This window comes from Lissotriton vulgaris, chromosome 7, assembly GCF_964263255.1.
Source record: "Lissotriton vulgaris chromosome 7, aLisVul1.2, whole genome shotgun sequence".
Taxonomy (NCBI): Eukaryota; Metazoa; Chordata; class Amphibia; order Caudata; family Salamandridae; genus Lissotriton; species Lissotriton vulgaris.
In genome coordinates, this window is record NC_141695.1 from 1,097,478,680 (window position 1) to 1,097,501,024 (window position 22,345).

The following is a 22,345-nucleotide window of genomic DNA, read 5'->3' on the forward strand; positions in this document are numbered from 1 at the left end:
AGTCTGGGTGTGAGTCAGTGCTGTATGTTTTGCTGTCTGGTCTGCCAGGTCGTTACCCTGGGAAACAGAATCTGTGACTCTAGTATGTGCCTTACACTTCATGACTGATATGCCCGAGGGCAAATGTATTACTTCTAACAGTGCTTGAATGAGGGGGCCATGTTGTATTTTGGCCCCATGGGAAGTCAGAAAACCTCGTTCTTGCCAGAGGACTCCGAAGTCGTGCACAACTCCGAAGGCATAGCGGGAATCTGTGTATATGTTAACATTTCTGTTCTTGGCTAGAATACAGGCTCGAGTCAGAGCGATGAGCTCTGCTGCTTGAGCAGACAGTGTGTCAATACGATGTGTTTCTTTAATTTCAGTTTCAGTGGTCACGGCGTACGCGGCCACTAATTCTCCTGTACTTGTTCTCATGCATGAACCATCCACATAAAGTGTCAGGTCTGGATTTGTCAATGGGACATCTGTTAAGTCTCGTCTAGGCTTAGTTACTGCATTAATTATTTCTATACAATCATGCGGAGCTGGATCTGTCCTAACTGTAGGTAACAGTGTTGCTGGGTTCAGGATGCTGCAACGTCTGATTTCTATGTGTGGCTGGAATAGTGTTAATTCATAACCTGTCAGTCGTGCTATAGTTAAGTGTTGAGTCTGGGTTCTGTTTAACAAAACCTCTACAGAATGTGGTACTTGAACTGTTAACTGATGACCTAAAACAATTGAATCACTTTGTCTTATTGCTAACGCTGTTGCTGCTACTGACTTTAAGCACGCAGGGAGTGCTTGAGCTACTGAATCCAATGTACTAGAAAAATAAGCACAAGGCTTATGTGAACCTGCTTGGTCTTGAGTGAGGACAGACAACGCTGTGCCATCACGTTCTGTAACAAAAAGTGTAAACGGTTTGCTGTAACATGGTGTCGCTAAAACTGGTGCTTGGCATAAAACTTTCTTTAATTCTTCAAAAGCTCGTGTGTGTTCCTGAGTCCAAGGGAGGACAGTCGAAGTCGCTGCCTCCTGTGTCGTTAAGTGGATGAGTGGTTTAGCTAGAAATGCATACTGGGGAATCCATTGTCTGCAGTACGAGGTGAGGCCTATGAAGGCCCGCACTTCCTTTTGTGTCTTGGGTTGCGGCATGTTCACAATTAACTGAATGCGATCGGGAGTGAGCTGTCTCCCCACTTTGGACAGCAAGTGACCCAAGTACACAACTTGCTGAACACAGAATTGTAGCTTCGAAGGAGACACCTTGTGTCCCTTGTCGGCCAGGAAATGTAAAACTGTCAGTGATGCTTTTTCACATTCGGGCTCGCTTCGTGCGGTGATCAGCAGATCATCGACGTATTGTAGTAAAGCGGTGTTAACTGGCATTTGAATACAATCTAGTTGTCTTTTCAGTGCTTGACTATAGATGCTGGGGCTTTCTGTGAATCCTTGAGGTGCGCGCGAAAATTTGAAACTGCGTCCATTTAAACAGAATCCGAAGAGATATTGGCTCTCTGGATCAATAGGCACGCTGAAGAAGGCGTTCTTGAGATCAATTACAGTAAAGAACGTTGCTTCTGAATCAATAGCAGTCAAGAGAGATGATATATCGGGGACCACAGGATACTGTGGGATAATGCATTTATTCAATTCTCGAAGATCAATCACCAGCCGATATACTGGCGGTGCATTGGGATCAGTACGTTTAAGAATCGGAATGATGGGTGAGTTACAGATATTGGAGTCGGTCTCGACGACCACTCCTTGGGCAATGAGCTCTTCAATGATTTTCAGTAAAGCCGCTACAGCATCGGGTGGTAACTTGTATTGTCTGATTCTGGGTAATACAACACCTGCCTTGAGGGTAACGCGGTATGGTGTAATGTGCATACATCCTACATCAGTTGGGCCTTTTGCCCACAAGTAATCAGGTACATTTTTCAATCTGACGTCAAACTCACGAAGGACGTAGTGACCCTTGAAATCCCGCAGAAAGAGTCTAACCCCCTCCGGGGAGCAGCATATTATAGCTCCTAGAGCCTTCAGTGTTTTAATTCCTAACAGATTTTCTGGACATGATTTTGTTAGTAACAGGTCTGTAACGCGTGATAATGGACCCACAGCCAGGGGAACTGGTTCTGATACTTCATTTACAATAGGTTGTCCTGAAAAACCAAGGGAAACATTTTGTGAGCCTGAGAGGGGTGCCCCTGGAACTTCGTCATGACTTATTGTAGTGCGACTTGCCCCTGTGTCAATTAAAAATTTTCTATCTTTCCCCAATACTTGACTGTGTACATAAGGACCTTCTTGATCTACAGGAATCTCGATAAGAGGCAAGCCACCTTCCCTCTCTAGGCTGTTTCATGTATATCTGGAATATTCGGGGTAAGCAGACTGGGCATACTGGTACATCTGTTGTGAGACTTGCTGAGTTGCAGCAATGGGCTGTGGCTGTGGTACTGCTACGGTCTGCGCTGTCTGTGCAGATGCATGCATGGGCTGTGTATTCTGTGTAGACTGATGCTGGTTATGGTCTTGTCTAGGCGGATGCGGTCTCTCTTTAGTCTTACCTGTCGCTATGTTATGTTTCAGAACTGCACATTCGTGTACGTAGTGACCTGGCTGCTTGCAATAATTGCATGTCCCTTTAACAGGAGCTGCAGCGTGACTTGTCTGGGTCGTACCTTTCCTGTGACTGTCGGATGGGACCGTCTGGGCTACTAACATTTTCATTTTCGTGTCTTTCATGCGCTTCTGTTCCTGATCTTGTTCTTCCCTAATTCTGTTCTGGTGATATTGTAACATTTGTAACATCTGGGATGGCGTATTTGCTTGCCATGTACTCTCGACTTTATACACTCTATTTTTAACTAACGGTAGGGAATTCTCGACTAACTTTGATACAAAAAGATGTGGGTACGACTCGCTACTTGGCTGGAGGCCACTATTGATAATAAAACATTTCTCGAATCTTGAATAAAAGTCGCTAGTATCTTCATCATGTTTCTGTTTACAGGACGAGATTGCATCCCAATCCTCCTTTCTAGTTGTCAATAATCTGGGCAGGACCTGCACTATCAAACCTGGTAATGCTTTAGTTTTGTCCCCAAGGCCTAACCCTGGAACCCGTTTTTTCTCTTCGTCTTCTATTTCCGCCCAGGCAATCTTTGTGTCTCCCACCTCCCATTCCTTTTCCTTTAATTTTTCGAATATACCCGTAGGCAATAATACTTTCAACATTTTCATGATATCATCATATGTGTAGTCCCCCATTAATAACATGTCTTTGAGCTCTCTATGGAAACCTGCAGGGTCTTTATCATGGCATGGTACTAATTTCTTCATTTCTAACAGTTCTAATTTAGTCAGAGGCGTGTGTACATACACGCGTTTCAAAACTTTATCCTCACCCATAACAGGGTGCACTTCTCGCAAGGGGTTCTGACTTTCTATACCACTCCCGCACTGCATATGGTACATTTTCCTTTCTGGAGGTGGGGCGGGGACATATTCAGGACTTACAAAGGTATCATATCTGCGTCGTTGTTCTAGAATTATTTGAACTAATTTAGTGCTTAGGCCTCTCCATCTATCCATCAGTAGTGCTTCTAGTGTCTCATGTAAGGGACCTGGATCGGAATAATGTTTTCTGTACTTAATGAGAAGGTGCTGAATCATATATACCCCTGCTAATTTCTGTTCGTCGGGGGAGAGGTTCAGAAATGTCTGTGCTACGGTGTCATCATTATATATGTCTGCATTTTCGGCCCATGATACCGCTGATCGGGCTAATTCTTGTTCATCCATAGAATTGAGTACATGGTACCCAACTCGATCTCGAAGCCGTTTATCAGTTTCCTGGAACTGATGCTCAGCAGAATTCGGATTCGTTAAGGCAGAGAAGAAAACTCTCTTGCTTTCCGGACGGACACCTTTCCTAAGGTAGTTTCCCCTACCTACATATGCTATAGTACTTGTAGTTGGTTCTGGTTCTTCAGATTCTTCTTCCTCCTCGGAGGGAGCCTTTTCTTTCTCTTTCTCGTGTACTGCTATCACTGCTTTCTTAATCTTTTTATACATGGCCTCTATGCAATTTTGTCTGTCATGTTTTCCATCAGCTATGTTTTGACCCCACTTGCTCAATGCATCTAATTCACTCTGATCTGTTCCGGGCCTGTCTCGTTCTCTTATTAGACAATTTATGAAAAATCGTAGTATCAGTGCTTGCATGTTAACTTTCTGTTTCTCCAGGGCATCCTTAATACTGTCGGGGTCCTTTCCCGTTTGAACGAACTCATAAATTCTATCTAGGCGCTCCTTCATTCCTGCATAACATAACAGACTATCAGTAGCAGATCTTAACCGTAAAGACGCTAATATCATTAAGTCGTCCTGTCCAGGTTCTGGATCATATCTACAAACTGACATATTTTCTTTTAGTGCATCAAGACGGGATGAATTAGAAGAACGGGGGGATCTGTGCGTAAGAGGACTCTGCATACCTCTGAGATTTAATCTGTGAGTCGGTGGCGGGGTCTGGAGACCCGCGGTCGCACCTCCTGAAGCGGAAACTTGGGCATTATCTCTGTGTGTAGTCAGTATCTGAATTTGTCTTTTAGTAGGATCTGATTGAAGTGGTTTCGGCAAATCAGTTTTAGGTGAGGGAAGTGGCGGAGCTGGCGGAACGGAACTAGTCTTTTTCGGTGTCGGCTGAGAGTGATCTGGGGGGGCAGTACCACCCCCGGCCCTGTCAGTAGGCAGGGCACGAACAGGCAGATTGGTGTAAGCTGGCGCTACATCTTCGAGATATGAATTTAGGAATATGTCTTTAGTAGTCTTATGCATTACTTTAGTTGGAACTAATGGTGACGGCAAATTTTTCGGTATTTCTGAAATGGCGTCAGGGGTACCATCGGCCAAAAGATACATGTTGTTCACTTTGCCATTTTGGATACGATCTATTTGTTCTACTTTTACTCGAATTCCCTCAGTAACTAATTCATTTTCTTGGGCCTTTTCTGATTCTTTAAGCCTGTCTTCTCTACGGAGTGCTCTATCAGCACGCTTACGTGATTCCTTACGCCAAAATTCTATGGCGTCTTTCTGAGATTGTCTAGCTTTCTTTTTCCGTAATATTTCTTCTACCTTTATGATGCACTCGGCATCCCATGTTCCGTTAACCGGCCATCGGTATCTTTCCTCTAAGTGCTTGGTATAATCGGTCCATAACTCTAGATACAGGATGGCGTCTATGCCATGTTTATTGTACATAAAATTACCTGGAGTGTCCCTAGGGGGGATTGGAATCTCTTCCTCTAACATCCCTTTCCTAGTTCCTATCTGCTTTAATTTGTTGAAAAACGGCATTGTGCCTACTTGATACTGGAATGCTTGATCCTTGATACTTAATGTCAACTGTAACTATTTATATAAAAACACAATAATGCACAAAAACAATCACATTCATACCACGACATTAATCACATGAAACATTTAAAGGCATAGCTAACTTCCCCCCACTCTGAATGTACCGCTCAACGATACAGATACACTGCTGTAACAGTGCAGAAATTCGGAATACTTTATATACTGCTAAACAGTACAGATACACTGCCTAAAAACAGTGCAGACCGGACTTGCGTACCCAAACCCGTCTAGATACGACCCAGCAATGGTACTCACCGGGAAGCACGGAAAACAGAAGGCCTCGGAAAACTCGACTGGACTCGACTCGGAACTTCGGAAAACTTCGGAAAACTTCGGAAAACTTCGGAAAACTGGTGGGCCTCTTCACACCTCGGACCTTGCTTCCTTCGGCTGGGCTCTGGTCGGGATCCTCCGCACTCCTCACCGCCTCGTCTGGGCACTGATCGCAGTCTTCGTCACCTCCGTGTGTCAGAGGGGGATGCAGGAAATCCTGCCAGTACACGTGTTGTCCGTCTAACTGATGGCAGGGGACACGGATTGCAACGCACCTTCCGGCGCGTGAGGTGGGGGAGGGGTCCCTATTCGGGCGCCAAAATGATGTAAATAATTAATTTACTCTCTTAATTTCTATGCAGGTAAGTACTTAATCAATAATAACTCAATCGAAATGAAGGAAAACAGAGTCCGTGGTGTAAGAGTTTCTAAGGGTTTTATTCCTCATAAAGGAATCAGGATATCATGTTCTGACCACCACACAGGGTGTCAGAAGGGATAGATGAGCGCGCTCTCGTTTATTGACAATACATAGCTTATATACTTGATTTACATCATAATGTTCAATGTGAGAGGCGTAACAGCTGAGAGAAGACAAGATAACAGCATACACGTGGTGCTAATACATCATCAAGAGGCGTAAACTAGGCGTGAACTAGGGTGTGTGCTAGAAACGTCACTGATAGGTGACGCAAGTGGGTGGCACCAAGGGGTGGTGCTAACAGAATGTTGCAATGTCAGCAGAAACCGGAAGCTTGGATGCGCGCGCAGCTGCATGACGTGTGATAGACGGGGTGCAGGGGACTTGACATTTACACTGACGGAAAGAGACAGAAGTCTGGCATGTCAGATCAACTTGTGCTTCTATCATATCTGATATCTGATGTTTAGGAACTAAGCTATCTGGGCAGAAAGGTCTCTAGAGCAGAAGCTATTCTATACTTGCTGTGAGTGCGTGTATAAGCGCCTGAGTGTCTGTATGAGAAGCGTGGGGGCATGGGGCCTTCCATGGAAGCATGGCAACAGAGGCTATGAATTACTTGCATAAAGACAGGTCGGCCCTTTAGCCCTGTAGCTGAGGAAGGATGTTTACTGAAGCTAGCAGGCTGGAATGTATCTTCGGGGAGGAAAGCAGATAACTCGAAGGTTATAGTCAATCTTGGCAGGCAGCAGGCTGAGCTGAGCACGGAGGGCCGCGCTAGAAGTAAGTCAGAGTTCACGGGTACGGGGGCTGCTTGGGCAGAGGCCCTCGCAGTCAGAAGCCAGAGAAGAGGCTCGGTGGCAGAGATTCAGGGCCTACTTTCAGCCAAGCTGAAAAACGTAGGAGTACACTTCAAAAAGACGTTGGCATAGCATACTTAGGAACGGACCATCAAACCCATTCATGGTGGGTCTGAAAGAGGACAAGTTAACGTTGGACGCAAATGTATTTGCGTCTTCATAGCTGATACAGGAGGGAAGTTACATGCACTTTTAACTCGTACATGGAGCCGGTGGGGTACTCGCTAGGGAACACAACATGACCATAAAATTTATATTACCTCACTACTACAATAACATTGGATTGTTCTGAAGTGTTTTTATGTTACACAACAAGAGTAATATTGTATATAAATGTTTTTTTATATGATATTTCCCTTTTTGTAGATACTATCGTGGCTGCTCCAGAAGAAGGCGCTGGTTCGCCGAAACGCGCGTAGAGATTAATTTAGCCACATTTTTCTCTTAAAAATTGTGTTCATTTTATGTAACTTCCATCTCGTTGAATTATTTGCTTCTTTTTAACAGTGTTGTTTTGTATTCTCAATTTATTGAGTTACATGTGTTTAATGTAAATTGTAAATGTGTATTATTATTTCAATGTGTTTTAATAATTTGTGAATAAAATTGAACTCCTCTTTTTTTACAAAAAACCAATGTTTTAGCTCAGTTCATTTCGACCTCTCGTTACGCTCTGTTGCCTAGATTGATACATATCAAATTATTCGCACCAACTGCCTCCAGTTGAATGCCACCAAAACGGAGGTGTTGGTTCTAGGGAAGCACGCTGAGCTATGGGGTAACCAGTCGTGGCCGTCTGAGCTTGGTGTCACTCCTATTCCAGTGGCTGGAGTGAGAAATCTAGGAGTCTGGGTGGACTCTGCGCTCACCTTCAGGGACCACACCAAGAAGGTGGCTGCCACGTGCTATGGAATATTGCGTGGTATTAGGCCGGTCTTAAAGTACTTTGATCCCCCTACTAGACAGCTTGTAGTTCAGGCCTCAATACTATCTCGGCTGGACTACGGCAGTTCACTGCTGTTAGGGGTGAATCAAGCGGAGGCCTCTAGGCTCCAAAGAGTACAAAATGCCGCGGCACGAGCCATTGTGGGCCTTCCCAGACACTGCTCAGTGTCTGGTACCATCACGGCCTTGCATTGGCTCCCGGTCAGACAGTGAATCAAGTTCAAGGCGCTGTGTCTGGCCTTCAAAATTCTGAAATCTTCTTCGCCGCCGGCACTTGCCAATCTACTCACGCCCTATGTGCCTTCAAGATCCTTGAGATCTGAGGGGCTTCATCTGGCTGTCTGTCCACGCTTTAAGTTGAGCAGGATGGGTGGCCGTTCTTTTAGGGTGCTAGCGGCAGGCCTATGGAACTCGCTCCCGGTACACATCCGAGCTCTTGAGGATGTGTTCGCCTTTAGGCAGGCGATTAAAACTTTCCTGTTTCCAGTGTCTAGCTAATTCTTTTCTTTTATTGTGTGTTATGTTACAGCGTCTGTCAAAGCGCCAGGACGCCCCTTTGCTGGGGCAGCTGCGCGCTATAGAAATATAAATAACATAACATAACATAACACTCAGACATCCTTACCAATTACTGCTCCATCACCTGGTTACTCTTCCTTAAAGTTCTCAAAAAGAGGTGTGGCACTTCAAGTGCAAGATCACAAGGACCATCACAATCCCTTATAGGTAGAACTCTCTCACTTTTGTCCAACTTTTGTGCCCTTTAGCAGCAACACAGTTTTGCAGGCAATGCCCTGTAAATCACAAAGAAGGGCAATTTAATACTTCCACATCCTCCACGATCTCTCGGACGCCTTTGTCTTTGTTGACAACCCTCGTCTACTCAACATCCGCTGCTCCTGTGTGGAAATATGCAAGTGGATGGTCTTTTTTCCAGCACTTAGGCCAAAACACTTAAATGGACGCTTTTAAATCTCCTTTCCTCAGTTTCAAACATGACTGTCCTCAAAAGTATAATTTCTTTCACCATTGATACACTATCCATTGAGCCCTTGTTCTACCGTCTGACTTCAGCCTACACCAGTAACTTATCAATATAAAACTATGTGCTAAGGTGTCATTGATGCCCAGAACCAAAGGTACTTCCTAGCCATCACTCAATTTTGGATGTCTTCAGTCTTCCTGAAGCTGAATTCAACCGAGATAGAGTTTATAATAAAATGGAAGACAGCTTGAATCCTAGCTTGGTCCGACTATATGCTGCTTATTATCTTCTCTCTCACCCTTGCCACTTAAACTGTACATGTGTTTCTACATCAACACATGCCTCTTATTCAATGAACCCACAAAACAATTTCAAGAAGCATGGTATCAGATCAGCCTCCTACAAGAATTAAATCCAGTCTCCGGTCCTGGCAGGACCAGTGCTAGGCATGGGCAGTGTAGGCAGCTGCCCAGGACCCCATAGTCAGCCCTCCAACATGGGGCCTGCACGGACAGAGTCAGACCATGGCATGAAAGGTGCCATCTTGCAAGTGCGCCACCTTAGGAGGCCCCTCTCCCCTGGCCTCACTGCTATTGTGTAGCAAGGGGAACCAGAGGGGAGGGGGGGGGGGGGGGCCCATTCCCAGTTGCAAGAAGACACGTTCCTCAGGTTTGTCCGACAATTAGGCCTCCACCCCCCTAACCCACACAGAGGCACAGCGGGATAGCTATTGTCCTGCTGTTTAGCTCTCTGGCAGTATTAACGCTCACACCTTCAACCCTTGATGAGCTGCTAAGAGGTGCTTATAGGTGGCTGAGACGGAGGGGCTGCAGCTTAAGGAGCAGGGGCATCTATTCAGATGCAAACAGCCTGAGTGTGTCACCTCTATGCACTTTAGAGGGGCCTCGCACATTCCCTTTCTGCCCAGGGCCCCAAAAATCCTGGAACTAATAAGCTAGTCCGAAGATAGTTCAGTATTTCAATGCGAGTCGGTGCAATGTGATCAGTTTGGGCTGACCCAATTGGAAGAATGGTGATATTTAAGAGGCAGCATATAGGGTCGACTCCAGGAATCAAGGGTTGGATTTCAGAAGTCTGCCTGCAGGGTGCTGCCAGAGTAGATTCTAGAGTGACAAGGGATTGTGTCAATGAAAATGCTGTGGTCTGGGAAAGGGCGTCACGTTTCTTAAGCCTTCTTCAGGAGGATGGAGCTGCTGAATGCATCAATGCCACTGATCTGAATGGAGAGGGGACTGTAAAACATGAAGGTGTGTGGTGCAAAGGTGGACAGTTGATGAAAGCTATCGCTCTTCAAAAATACAAATAATCGAGCATAAATCAGCTAATTGTGGGCTTTCTGTCCAGTAATTATATTTTTCTTCTTGAAGATTTAAGCTTAAGGTGGTTGCTCAACATTCATGGCTCAGTGGTGGGAAGCAGACGTTACATTTATGGACACTGGGTATTTTCAGAAAGAGCCAAGATACAAAGCAGATGATAAGACACCAAACAGCTGTTTAAAAGCCGTTCACGTGATTAAAAATCTATCTTAGGCACCGAAAAATATCTTTTGCCTTGCAAATTGAAAGGGCTTCCAAGTCTATGACCTCGCATGACAGGGACTGGGCTACTGAATGTCATAAAAAAAAAATCAAAGGCATCACATGGTACAAAGCTTACTCAGAGTGCAAAAGTCTTCCAATGATAACATGATGGCTATGCTGTTTGGAGAAACAAAGCTGGAACCTGCAACACGAGCTGCATTTATATATAGTACAAAAGGCCGCTCTTTGAAGTGCACAATTACTACAAAGCATTTAAGTCTGCAACCTCACGTACTCCTAAAAGAACCATAAAATAATGGCACACCAAATTATTAGCAAAGTGTCTTACCGACACAGATCCTTCTTCTGTTTTTCGTTTAGCGCTGGAGTCAAACAAAACATTTCGTCCACGTCTCTCACAATCCTGGTATACAACCAAGCGTATCTGACTTGGATCGAACTCTGGAGAAGGCCAGCTGGAACAAATGGACACATTTATTAATATTTATCCTTTTACTAAAATGATTTTTTTCCCTATAGTTCACCACAGTTTTCACATTATCACAGTGTACACCAGAGTAATACTTTGTTTGATAAAACACTCGTTAGAACACATTTTATCCACACAATTATAAAACAACAAAAATACACTACCTCAAACTAACTGTTCTCAGTTCATCAACCTTGAAAGGATGAAATGTTGTGTTGGCCAATTTGAGATTGAAAATGTTAACCAATAGGTTGTCAACATATCACCTTCAAGCAATCAAGTGACCGAGCTGCTTCAGACGCAAATTCATCAACAAACACATGGTTACAGCCTCTAAAAGTGCTTGGTCACCAGTCTAATACCACTACAATCCCACAAGATTGCATAGGTTCATAGTTGTGGTAATATGCACAATATACACTAAATATGGATTGGGCAGTCCACAGTGCCCAAGAAAAAAGGTATCAGTGAAGAGAAGATAACCCCCAGGGCTACTCCTATATTGTGACCTCATGTGATGTGTGGCAACCCGGCAGTTGATGTATGGAGAACCTCACGGAACACTTGAAAACATGACCGGAACATCCACGTCCAAAGCAAGAATATATACATGGAGGTTTGCGGGTGCACAAAAACACACCGAGTTTTGACCAACCACAAGATGTTAAGATGGCACAGTTCAGAGGTTTTTCATATGGACACAATTCTGGAGATGGGCAGTCTGTATAACACTGAAGACTGCCAAGTGAGCACATACGTGTTGGTTAGACCAGTGAAAGATGTACAGTTCCTGGACTCTAAAAAGCACAGAGGGACATTTTTCTGCTTTCTATTACAGCCATGATATTGACTTGCTGGTCACATTGCGATTTACACTACAACTTTTCCCATAGCTAAGCCCTTTAAATTACAGCTGTTACTATTACTCAATTAAATGATTTATATTGCTCAACAACACACAATCTAACGCCACTATGAAGGCAACTACTGGATGTATTTATGCTCCATGACCAGCAGCTCACCCGGTAATAGTGTACATTTTAAGCAACACTAGACCTTGAACTTCCAATCTACTCTTTCTGTCAACAGTCAAAAGAAACCTGTTAAAAGCAATGAACTCAAACTAATTCAAACACCATGCATCCAAAAGAATCTAATAGATATGAACAATGGCTAGAACTGTTTCTAGAGTCTATTAGACGTGAAGATCACAGGATGAGTGCGTCCAGCATTCCAAAGAGCCCACAAAGTGACATTGCAGCACTATACAAAAACTTCTCCACCACTGATCATGAGCCAAGAAGCAGGAAAAGGATGCACCCAGTACAGAAAGATTCCGGCAGTTGCTCTACCACTGGAAGCGATGCATTGCTGATTTTCACGTGGGTGCCTCGGAAGACAAGAGCCCAGTACAACCATATTCCAAGTCTAATGAAATAGCCACCACAAAGGGAATAGTTCACTGCAACGTCGCTGACTTTTCACAGCATTCGGGTTGGCTTTGGGATTACAGTTTAAAGTACTCGTTATTGCCAATTCCTTTAGGAGATCAAATAATAAGGGGTCTGGAGGGCTTATTCAATTTCTGGCTTTGCAACTGGTTGAAAAATATGCACAAGTGATGCATCAAGGATGGAGTTTAGTTTTCATATGGTAAAACGTGACGTCATATGTTTTAGTAGTGATGTCGAAGAAATTCTCTTATTTAGAAACCATTCAAATCAGCTATCTGCTGTTATAACCATATTTGTGTTTCAATACAGCGCTGCTGCACAGGCCCAGGGCTGCGCAACGACAATGAATATAGGAAGGAGAACACCATAACAGAAACTCCTCAAAACAAAACTCATTACAAATAAAAGTTCAGGCAGTCATGCAACAGCTTCTTTAGCATGGATGCCTATGATCATTTCCTTTGAAGTTAAGTTAACATGACGTGAGGCCACTTGGCAGCCATGCAGGAGTATAAGTGCACATATGTAGGAGTAGTGTGGGACCCTTTATGTTATCTCTGTATATAAGTACCGGTGTGTGTGGGTAAGCATGCATGCACCATCCAAGAACCAAGCCGGTTAGCCTGGTCAGAACTTATTCCATTCAGCTGGGGGTTGTTCCATCATTGCCAGAAAGACTGGCAAATGTATCCCCCTTGGACATGCAATGGGAAGAAGCAAGAGAAAAATGGCAGATCTGCTGTCACAATGTACCCATGGGACTAAATATATAGGCATGTACTTACATATTTAAGACAAAGCGGAAGGACTAGGACACTACTCAGTCCTACCAATGTGATAAACAGAAACAGCTTCTTCCCTGGCTGGAGAAATAACTAACCACAATGTTGCCAAAGACTCCGCATTATATAGCTGCAAAAACCCAAGCACCCGTTTTTATACCAGCTTTATATTGCTTTGTAATAGCCAGGTGATAAATATCTGCAAATAATCAGGCGAGAGTTTCAAGCAAGCTAATGAACTGAAAGTAGAAAGGAGAAAAGATGCATGATGAAGGATGCTAATTATAATGCGAAATAAGGAGGAAATGTTGTGTTGCGGTGCGGCAGCGAACAAACTGAAAGTCTGTGGCATAGAAGAGCTTACAAGCAAGTTTCTGTCATGTATCCCAGGTTTCTGTTTGAACAGTAACAGGAACCAAGCTGACTTCCGCTTGTGATATAGAATTCCTACTAGCTGACTTCCGCTTGTTTTATATAATTCCTACTACAAAGGCACTTACATTTTATATTACAAACATATTAACTAGCTTCGCTGCTGATAGGCAGGATATGATGTTTTAATATTTCCCTAAAGCTACATATTTAATGTGTAACTCCAAAACCTGAGCGAGTTACTAAAAAGTACTACGACTTTCCTAGCATCGGCAAGGCACACACTAAAAAAACATGAATGGCAGTAGCCAGCCAATTAAGAACACCAGCTAGGTAAACAGTCAAGTATTGGGCTGTAAATGAGCATGACTGAAGGGAGATCCAATCAAGGGTTCGAGCTACTAAACATTCAAAACTGAAAAGCCTACTGACGGGCGTATCTTACAAGACGCTAAACATTGACATTTTGAACAGAAAACAGCACTAAAATTGCTTAAGAAGCTAAAGGTTCAAGACAAGTGATTCTCTCTTAAATCCTGCATTCACTGCCTGTTATCCATCTCATGAGAACTACAGGGCTCTAATTTTTGGGAGTAAGGCGAAGCACCTTCAGTAATCAATGATAAAAACCTTAACCATATTGTCTTCAAACTGAAAGATGGGACTTGTAGATAGACTCCCCATCCTAAAATTGTAAGCGTGCTGCTCAAATCTTCACATTCCCAACGATATGCCCTTCCTTTCAGTATAGATAATGAAATACAACTGTGGGCCATCCAAAACAGGGATGTGTTCTCAAGGAGGATCTTCTGGTACATAGTAGATAACAAGAGTAAAGACTGAGTTATCTCTCAATACACTTGGGACCCAGAGAAGGGAAAGACGTAGCGGTGGATGATAAAGCCATGCAGATTCTTATTCTGAGTAAAAGCACCTGGCATCATGACTACTTACCTCCCTCGGAGTTCTACCCATCTAATTATTTTTTTTTTTTAAACCTTTCTGGTTCAATTCTGCCCCATCAATACATTGATTATTGATCTCTCTTCCTTCTCTCCATACAAGTACTGAAACCATTCTGGCATCAATTCATGCACATCCCGAAGTGCTCAGCTTCTTTTGCCCTGGCTGATCAACTAATTTCACTCCTCACTTGCGATCAGGGGGCAACTGCAGCACCCATTACGTTTCTGTTAGCTGGACATAGCTTCTGTCAAAACAGAACAACCTTTGACAAACTTCCCCCGGGTCTATATCCATTGGAGGGAATGAGGTTCCTGCAGCACCGCTTAACCTGCCTCTGCACTGTTGCTTCAAATCTGCAGTGACACAGGAAAGTTAAGACTAGAATTTACCAGTCAGAATATAGTTTGCACAACTTCTAGCAACACTGAAGAGACGCCTGGGAGATAAGGAACCAAAACCGCCAGGTAACTTCTATACTAAAACAAGCATTTGCAAAGCCAATAGGTCTCACCTTTGAGACTTGTTGGCTTGGTCTATGATTTTTCCCCAGGCTGTACAGCTTTCCCAATGCCGTGAAGCATGGCTAAATAAACAAAAAAAAGCCTGCGACGTGTTTGCATCAATTTGTAGGCACACACAGGGCTCATGTGCTCATACAAACTGATGTCACCATTTGTTTTTTGTTTAATTTGTCGATCTGAGTTGGAAAGGTACATTTAAAGGAAAAAAAAGCACAAAACCACTCTTGTTTTTTAAAGTGTGGATCGGGGAGCAACACTGAGGGTGTGGGATGGGAAAGAGCAATGTAGAGGGTGCAGGTGGGGTCAGAGAGGGTGGGGAGAAGTAACTGGCAACGTAGGAGTGTGCGGGGGCAACAGGGAGGGCAGTGGGGAAGAGACAAAGGACAAGAGAGCAATGTGGAACAGCTGGGGGAAAAGCTCATAGACAAGAAAGCAATGGAGAAGGGCACAAAAGGCAAGCACAACATGAAGGGGGGATGGAGAAGCACATGGAAAACAGTGAGCAACACAGATCGCAAGGGGTGAGAAGTACATGAGGGAGACAGCTGGAACACATGCCTTTTCATGAAGCGTTTACCCAACATGAAAAATGTAGTGCTTGAAATGCAAGCAGTGGAAGTGCGGAAGCCAGCAATATGGTAAAGAGGCTATACTCCATGGGTGGGACAAACAGAAGATTGGCAAGATGGGACACCAACAGGAGGCAGTCAAACGAGTGACAGGACAGCTAACCAATAGTAAACAATGGAGAGCTCCAAGCTCCTATATGTTCTTGGGAAACTCACAATAGGTCTTTAAAAATCAGGCAGCTGCACTGTAGGGTAGACTTTTTTTTTATAAAACTTTTTATTTGCGATTGCATAATATGTCATACATCTTATCCTTTTCAACGTTTACAAAATACAGTCTTTTTAATTTTCGCCCCTAACATTCCCCAACTGGCTTAAATGGTAGCGGCTTAACAATTACAGTGTCTGAAGAAATCAGGAAAAAGGAGTCTTATAGTCTTGGTACAAAATGTGCGAGAAAGCATCAATTAGTTGATCATCATTATGCAATACATTAGGTTATACACAAGTCGTATATTGCCGATCGTATAATAAACTAAGCCTGTGATCCGCTCGCCCCCCGCCCTGTACGTCTCCTGGCACATCAAATCCAACAGGTAACACTTCGTGCCGTAGATAACGAGCTACCCTTGGTATATCATGCAGAATCACTTTAGGTAATACCTGCGCATTTATGTGATCCTGTGCCCTTATACTGCATGCTCCGACCCCCACTAATAGGCCTACCGTTTACAACCCATCAACCTGCGATGGCCCCAATTCCATCCCTTCCAGTTCCAACAACATAAGTTCCAATCTTGTGCAATTGGATACTTCCGCTGTCCTCTCGCCTCTTCCCGGCGTAAGGCCGCACATTCCGCCCTGCCCCAGCTCAACAGGTCAGATTGCCACACTGCTATTCAAGGAGTTCTGGGGGACTTCCATCTCATTGTTAAAGCTCTAATCGCTAATAACAGAGCCAGGTCTAAGAATTTCATTTGAGCTTTATGGTGTTTAGGACGTGTACGATGCCCTACCAAGCAATACAGCGCATCCTCTCGCACCGACAGGGCAGTGACTGTGTGTAGTATATGGCAAATTTCCCCCCAATAACTACATAATCACGGGCATGCCCAGAGCATGTGAAGATCAGCCTCATCTGCCTTACAACAAGGACAATGCTGGGGAGAATCCGGGAACATTCTATGTAACCTCTGGGGGGTAAGGTACGCCCTATGCAACACCATAACCTGGATAAATTTAAATTTAACGTTCCTGGACACTTTCCTGGAGTGCTCAAGGACAACCTTCCATGCCTTATCCAATAGGACCTCCCCTGTGTCTTGTGTCCAGGTATCTCTAAGTGTGGTGAGGGATGTGGCTGCATGCTCTCTGATTCCCAGTGTAAAGCCACCGTACCAAGTGGTATCCTGCCCCCATATAGTAGAGTAGATGAACCAGTTAGTGTTGATTCGCTGTGGAGCCCATGTACACCTTATGTAGTGCGACACCGTGGCATGTAGCAGGTATAACCGTTGGGGAGCCCCTGTGGTTTGCAGAAAGGATTCATTATCTAATAAAGAGTCATCCCCAAAAAAGACCCCTACATCCTCCACCCCAGCTTCCGTCCAGGGCTGTAGCCTACGTTGGTGAAGTCATCCCTGCGGTGTTGGAATACCGAGCAAAGGAACATTCTCTGCGAAGGGCGTGGAAGTGTACGCCAGTGCCTTCCTCCAGCATATCAGAGCTGTGCGCAGGAGAGGATGGCAATCTAGGGGAATCCTGGCCTTAGTCAATAACTGAGAGTGTAACTCGCCACATGCTAGTTGGTCTGTTTTAAAATTAATCTTGTGCAGATTCCTGCCCTTCACCCAGCGCGCCAGCCACTGAAGCTGGCTGGCATAATATCCGAGTAGGTCCGGCACTCCAAGACCCCACCAATCTGGTGCCTAGTTGAAGCTTTCGGAGGCTGATACGTCTCCGCCCGGACCCCCAAATAAGAGTTATCAAAATCGTATTCAAAGTATTGAATATCTGTTGTGGAAGGATGACCGGCAAGTTGACAAAGTAGTATAACATGCGGGGGAGCAGGACCATCTTTGAGACGACGATTCTACCCATCACGGACAGGGGCAAGGACGTCCAGAACCCTACACTGCTGCGGAGGTTATACACAAACATCAATGCACATCATTTACAGTTGCTATTATCCAATTGGGCAATCAGCCTCCAAATCCAGTGTCTCTTGTTTTTTAACACCACTTTCTCTCAATCCAAATGGAAACGTATAGAGTTGATCGGTACAAAAGTTTCTTTATTTATTCCTTTTCTTATCACAGCCGACACGCGTTTCGCCCCCAATGGGCTTTTTCAAGGCTGTAGATTATATCAAATTCATGTTTTATGGTCCACCTAAGATTTTCTTTTTGACAATTTATATAAATATAACAAAAAGGTGTCACTATAAAATCACCACATACATGATTTGAAAATGTACCAAGTGCATTAAATCACTCCCACTCCCTGCTCTAGTAATCCTACTTTGAGCAAATACGTTAAGGGCAATCCTCCTGTGCGACCACCTTCACCCAAAACCCAATTTGTGACATGATAATATCATGCAAATCGCATGTGCCACCGTGCTTGTGAGCCTCGTGTACATCTGCTGCGGAGGTCAGTGATGGCCCTTCGAACATTGCCCTCAATCTGGTCTTCAGGTATTCTATAGACTTGAATGCCCTGATATTTGAACGTGGTCTGAGCCACCGGAATCCGGTACCTCCCAAAGTGAACAAGAGGAGGGTGCGGCAATTCCCTGAAATAAAAGCCAGTAGACTCTCCGGGGTTAATGGCGAGGCCAGACACGTTCTCAAAGCAATTAAAAATGTCAGCTATAGCCGAATGGTCACCCTCTAAATCACTGAGGTACAATAAGATATCGTCTACGTATATTGATATCAGGTTGTGTGTCCCTCCGATAGAAATACCCATCCGTTCCTCACGGCCCGAAGGGCTATATGGCCAGGGGCTCCAGCGTTAGGACAAATAAGATGGGCGACAGGGGGCAACCCTGCCGGGTAACTCTGTATACTGGGTAGCTATCTGAAATGTACCGACCAGTGCGTGCTCGGGCCGAGGGATCCGTGTATAATAGCTGCATCCATTTTAGTAGAGAATCTGGGAAACCGAAGCGTCGCAGTACCTCAAACATGAAAGTCCATGATAGTGAGTCGAACGCCAGCCTGAGGTCTAGCGCAATACAACCAGCCTGAGGGAGGTCTTGCGGTGTGGCAGTCATAAGAGCGTGGAGTCTCCGCGTGTTCTGGGACGCACTCCTGCCCGGAAGGAAACCACACTGATCCGGGTGTATCAGGGGTGGGAGATGGGGTTGTACCCTAAGCGCAATGGCCTTACTGAGTATCTTGTACTCCGTTGAGAGCATCGAGAGAGGCCTATAATTAGTCAGTTTTGAGCATATCTCTACCGGGTTTTGGTATAGATGTAACCAGGGCCTGCATCGTTGAGGCAGGGAGGTGACCCTCCTCATATGACGTCTTATATATCTTTTCATGGATAGGCACCAGGGTCTCGGAGTATGTCTGGTAAAACTCCACTGGAAGCCCGTCCATGCCAGGCGTCTTATTACGATTAAGGGAGCGGATCGCCGCTCGGATTTCCTGTTGCGTAATGGGACTGTTGCACGTCCTGTGTCAAGGCTGGGAAGGGCAGATCCTGTAAAAATTCCTCAATTCGACCTGGGTCCTCTGTGGGGAAGGGAGCATATAACGCTTGCAAGTGGGCATGAAATGCCATATTAATCTCGGACTGCGTAACTACGATGTCGCCTGACCTATCAAGGATATGTGTAATGACCGGGTGGTCGGGACTGTCTCCTAATAGGCGGGCCAGCAAGGCGCCCGACCTATCAGCTTCGGCTTGTTGACGGCGTAAATACTTTTATGGTCAATGGTCCTCAGTGTTTCTAACAGCTCTGCATGATCTATATTTCCTGCTTGTAGGTCCCCCTTCTTCCCTGGGTCTACACTTGCTTCCCTCTCCAATATTATTAGGCGGCTCTCCACTTCGCAGAGTCTCTTAAGAATTTCCTGTCGGGCCCCCACCAGCTGTCCAATGGCGGCACCCTGTAGAACCACTTTCATGGCATCCCACACCACCAAATTGGACGTTGCGGAGTCCCAATTGTCTCTAAAATAATTAGTTAAGATTTCAGATAGGGATGTGGGAAACGGGTCATCCTCTAAAAGTGTTGGGTTAAGTCTCCAGGTGGGCACCGGAGACGGCACCCTACCCCAGAGGAGGCCAAGTGTCAGAGGTCTGTGGTCAGAGAAGGTTTTAGGTAAGTATTCAGATGTACTAATCTTGGACACTAGGGAACTGGAACATAAGAATGTATCAATTCGGGTGTGTAGGTGGTGTACGGGGGAGTAATAAGAGTACTCCTGGTGGGTCGGATTCAATGCTCGCCAGGTATCCACACGCCCCCATCCCGCAACCAAGGTCTGAAACGTCTCAGCCAATTTAGTAACCCCCAGCCATCTGGAGTGGAGGTGTGACCTATCCAGGCCTACATCTAACACCATATTCCAGTCACCACCCAGGATCCAGGGGATATCCACCCAATCTGACAATGCCCGTCCAACCTTACTAAGAAATGTATCATGATCAAAATTCGGGGCGTAAATACTGCCAAGGACCAGTAGCATGCCATCTAATGTGCCTTTCACCAAGACATACCTCCCCTGATCATCCACTTTCCTCTCTATTTCTACAAAGGGCGTCCCATGATGTACCTAAATGGTCGCCCCCCTGGAAAAGGCGGAGTAGGAAGTGGAGTAAATTGTACCACTCCACCTCTTCCGCAGCGTACAAATTTCGGCTACTGTTAGGTGAGATTCTTGCAGGAATGTAATTTGTGCATGGTGCCAAAGCAAGAACGCATGGATCCTATGCCTCTTTTGTATTGCACCCAACCCCCTCACATTCCCGGTAGCCAGTCTATAGGTCCCTGTTGTGTCAGTCATAACCTCGTGTGGGTAGAACCCGGGGTGTTAACAGTCCCTTCCTAATGCATGTTAAAATCGGTCAGGAGACGTACCCTTTCCCACCCCAGAACAAAACTAACTTGGCGCAGCCTAAGAACATTGCTGAGCCGAACAAGAAAAACCTAAACAAAACAATCCAAGTACCGGTGTATGCGCCAGTGGGGGGGGGGGGGGGGTGATTGGGGGTGACCAAGCAGTGTCTTAGTCATCTCAACTGTCCACTCCGGTGCAGCTGGCTCAACGGTGTGCCAGCCCAGGGGTACTATTGTCCGGAGGTGACCTTCTGGAGGGCCCTAATAGGGGGACTTCAAAATCCATCAGGACCCAACATCCAAGGTGGTCTCACCCTCCTTACTCACTCAGTGTTAAATCTAATTTGCTCTGGGACCCAACTCGTAGGATCTAAACTAGAAATAGTTCCCCAGTCCCCCCAACCCCTCCCTGTATGTTAAAGCCACAAGCATCAGCCAGAAGTCACAAAGAGGATATCAAAGATCTTCTGGTGAGCCTTCTGCTCCCAACCAGGACTCAGACTCTCAATTGTCCAGTATATCATCTGCCGCTCCGGGCGTTACAGTTGGGAATAAAATCATGCTGTTATCAGAGTCCGAATGAATCGTGCTGTCGTCCGTGTCCAAGGTAATCTTCTCCCGATCTTCAAGAAAGTTGCCCACCAGTGAAACAGATCGTTGTTTTTGCACCACGTTAGTATAGTCCGGGTACAGAGATATGCGGCAGTTCTCAAATTGTATAAGGGATTCCTCCCTCGCCTTTTGCAGAAGTACATCCCTGTCCAGATAGTTAAGTATCCGTGCGATCAGAGGGCGAGGCGGGCAACCCGGTCTAGGCCGTCCAGTGGGGATGCGGTGTGCTCTTTCCACACAAAAATGTGGAGACAGGCCTTCCGCGGTGACGTGGTGCTGGAACCATTGTTCCATGAAGTCCGCTGCGTGGGTCCCTTCACAGCGCTCCGGAAGGCCAATGACGCGGATATTATTGTGTCGATTATGGCCTTCCGCATCCTCCACGCAGACCATCAAGGAGGCAACCTGTTGCTGTAACTGCTGGATAGAGGTAGTATGATCCGCCACTGTCTGGGTGAGATCTGCCACTACAGTGCCCTGATCCTTAAACTTATCGACTAGTTTATCGTGGTCCGCTTTAAGCAAGGAGAGGTTGGTGGTAAGGGCCCCTAATTGTAACTCCATTACTGACCTGGAATCCCTAATCTCCTTCAGGGTCAGGTCCAGTTTTTCTGTTTGGTGTCCCCCGGCGGGGTTCAACGCAGCAGCCCCTGATAGAGCCCCTCCGTCCTCAGTGTCCTGAGTCTGCTGCACAGCGGCCGGGCCGTCCCTGCCCTCCATCACCTTCGCCCCTTTCCGGACCATGACCAGCTCGAGTGGAAGTATTAACTCACTGCGCGTTTATTTGCCCAGCACAGGCACTGTAGCCCGTGTGCTCAGCACCTCCTCACACTGCACCACAGACTTCGATATTCCAAAGCATAGGGCACAGCACAAGGGTTCCCTCCGTACTCCTGCGTCAGTGTCACGCGGTCCAGGACCCACAGCCGCTCTCCGCCGTCCTCGGACCACCTTCCTGCTGTCCAGAGAATGGCCAACTATGGTTCAGGCCTTCACTCCTGCAGAGCGCACTTTCAGGGGGCGTGGGGTAAGGGGGAAACCGCGATTCTCCAATGCGGT

The 22,345-nt window shown here is 45.6% G+C and overlaps 1 protein-coding gene across 6 annotated transcripts in view; it reads right to left on the bottom strand.

Moving 5' to 3' along the window:
• Window positions 1–22,345, bottom strand: part of FNIP1 (folliculin interacting protein 1) — a 373,696-nt gene that overhangs the window by 257,717 nt on the left and 93,634 nt on the right. For all 6 annotated transcript variants that reach the window (XM_086931544.1, XM_086931546.1, XM_086931543.1 and 3 more), the window contains exon 2: window positions 10,796–10,922. In XM_086931544.1, coding sequence (XP_086787670.1) covers window positions 10,796–10,922 — 127 coding nt within the window. The remainder of the gene's footprint in view (window positions 1–10,795; window positions 10,923–22,345) is intronic.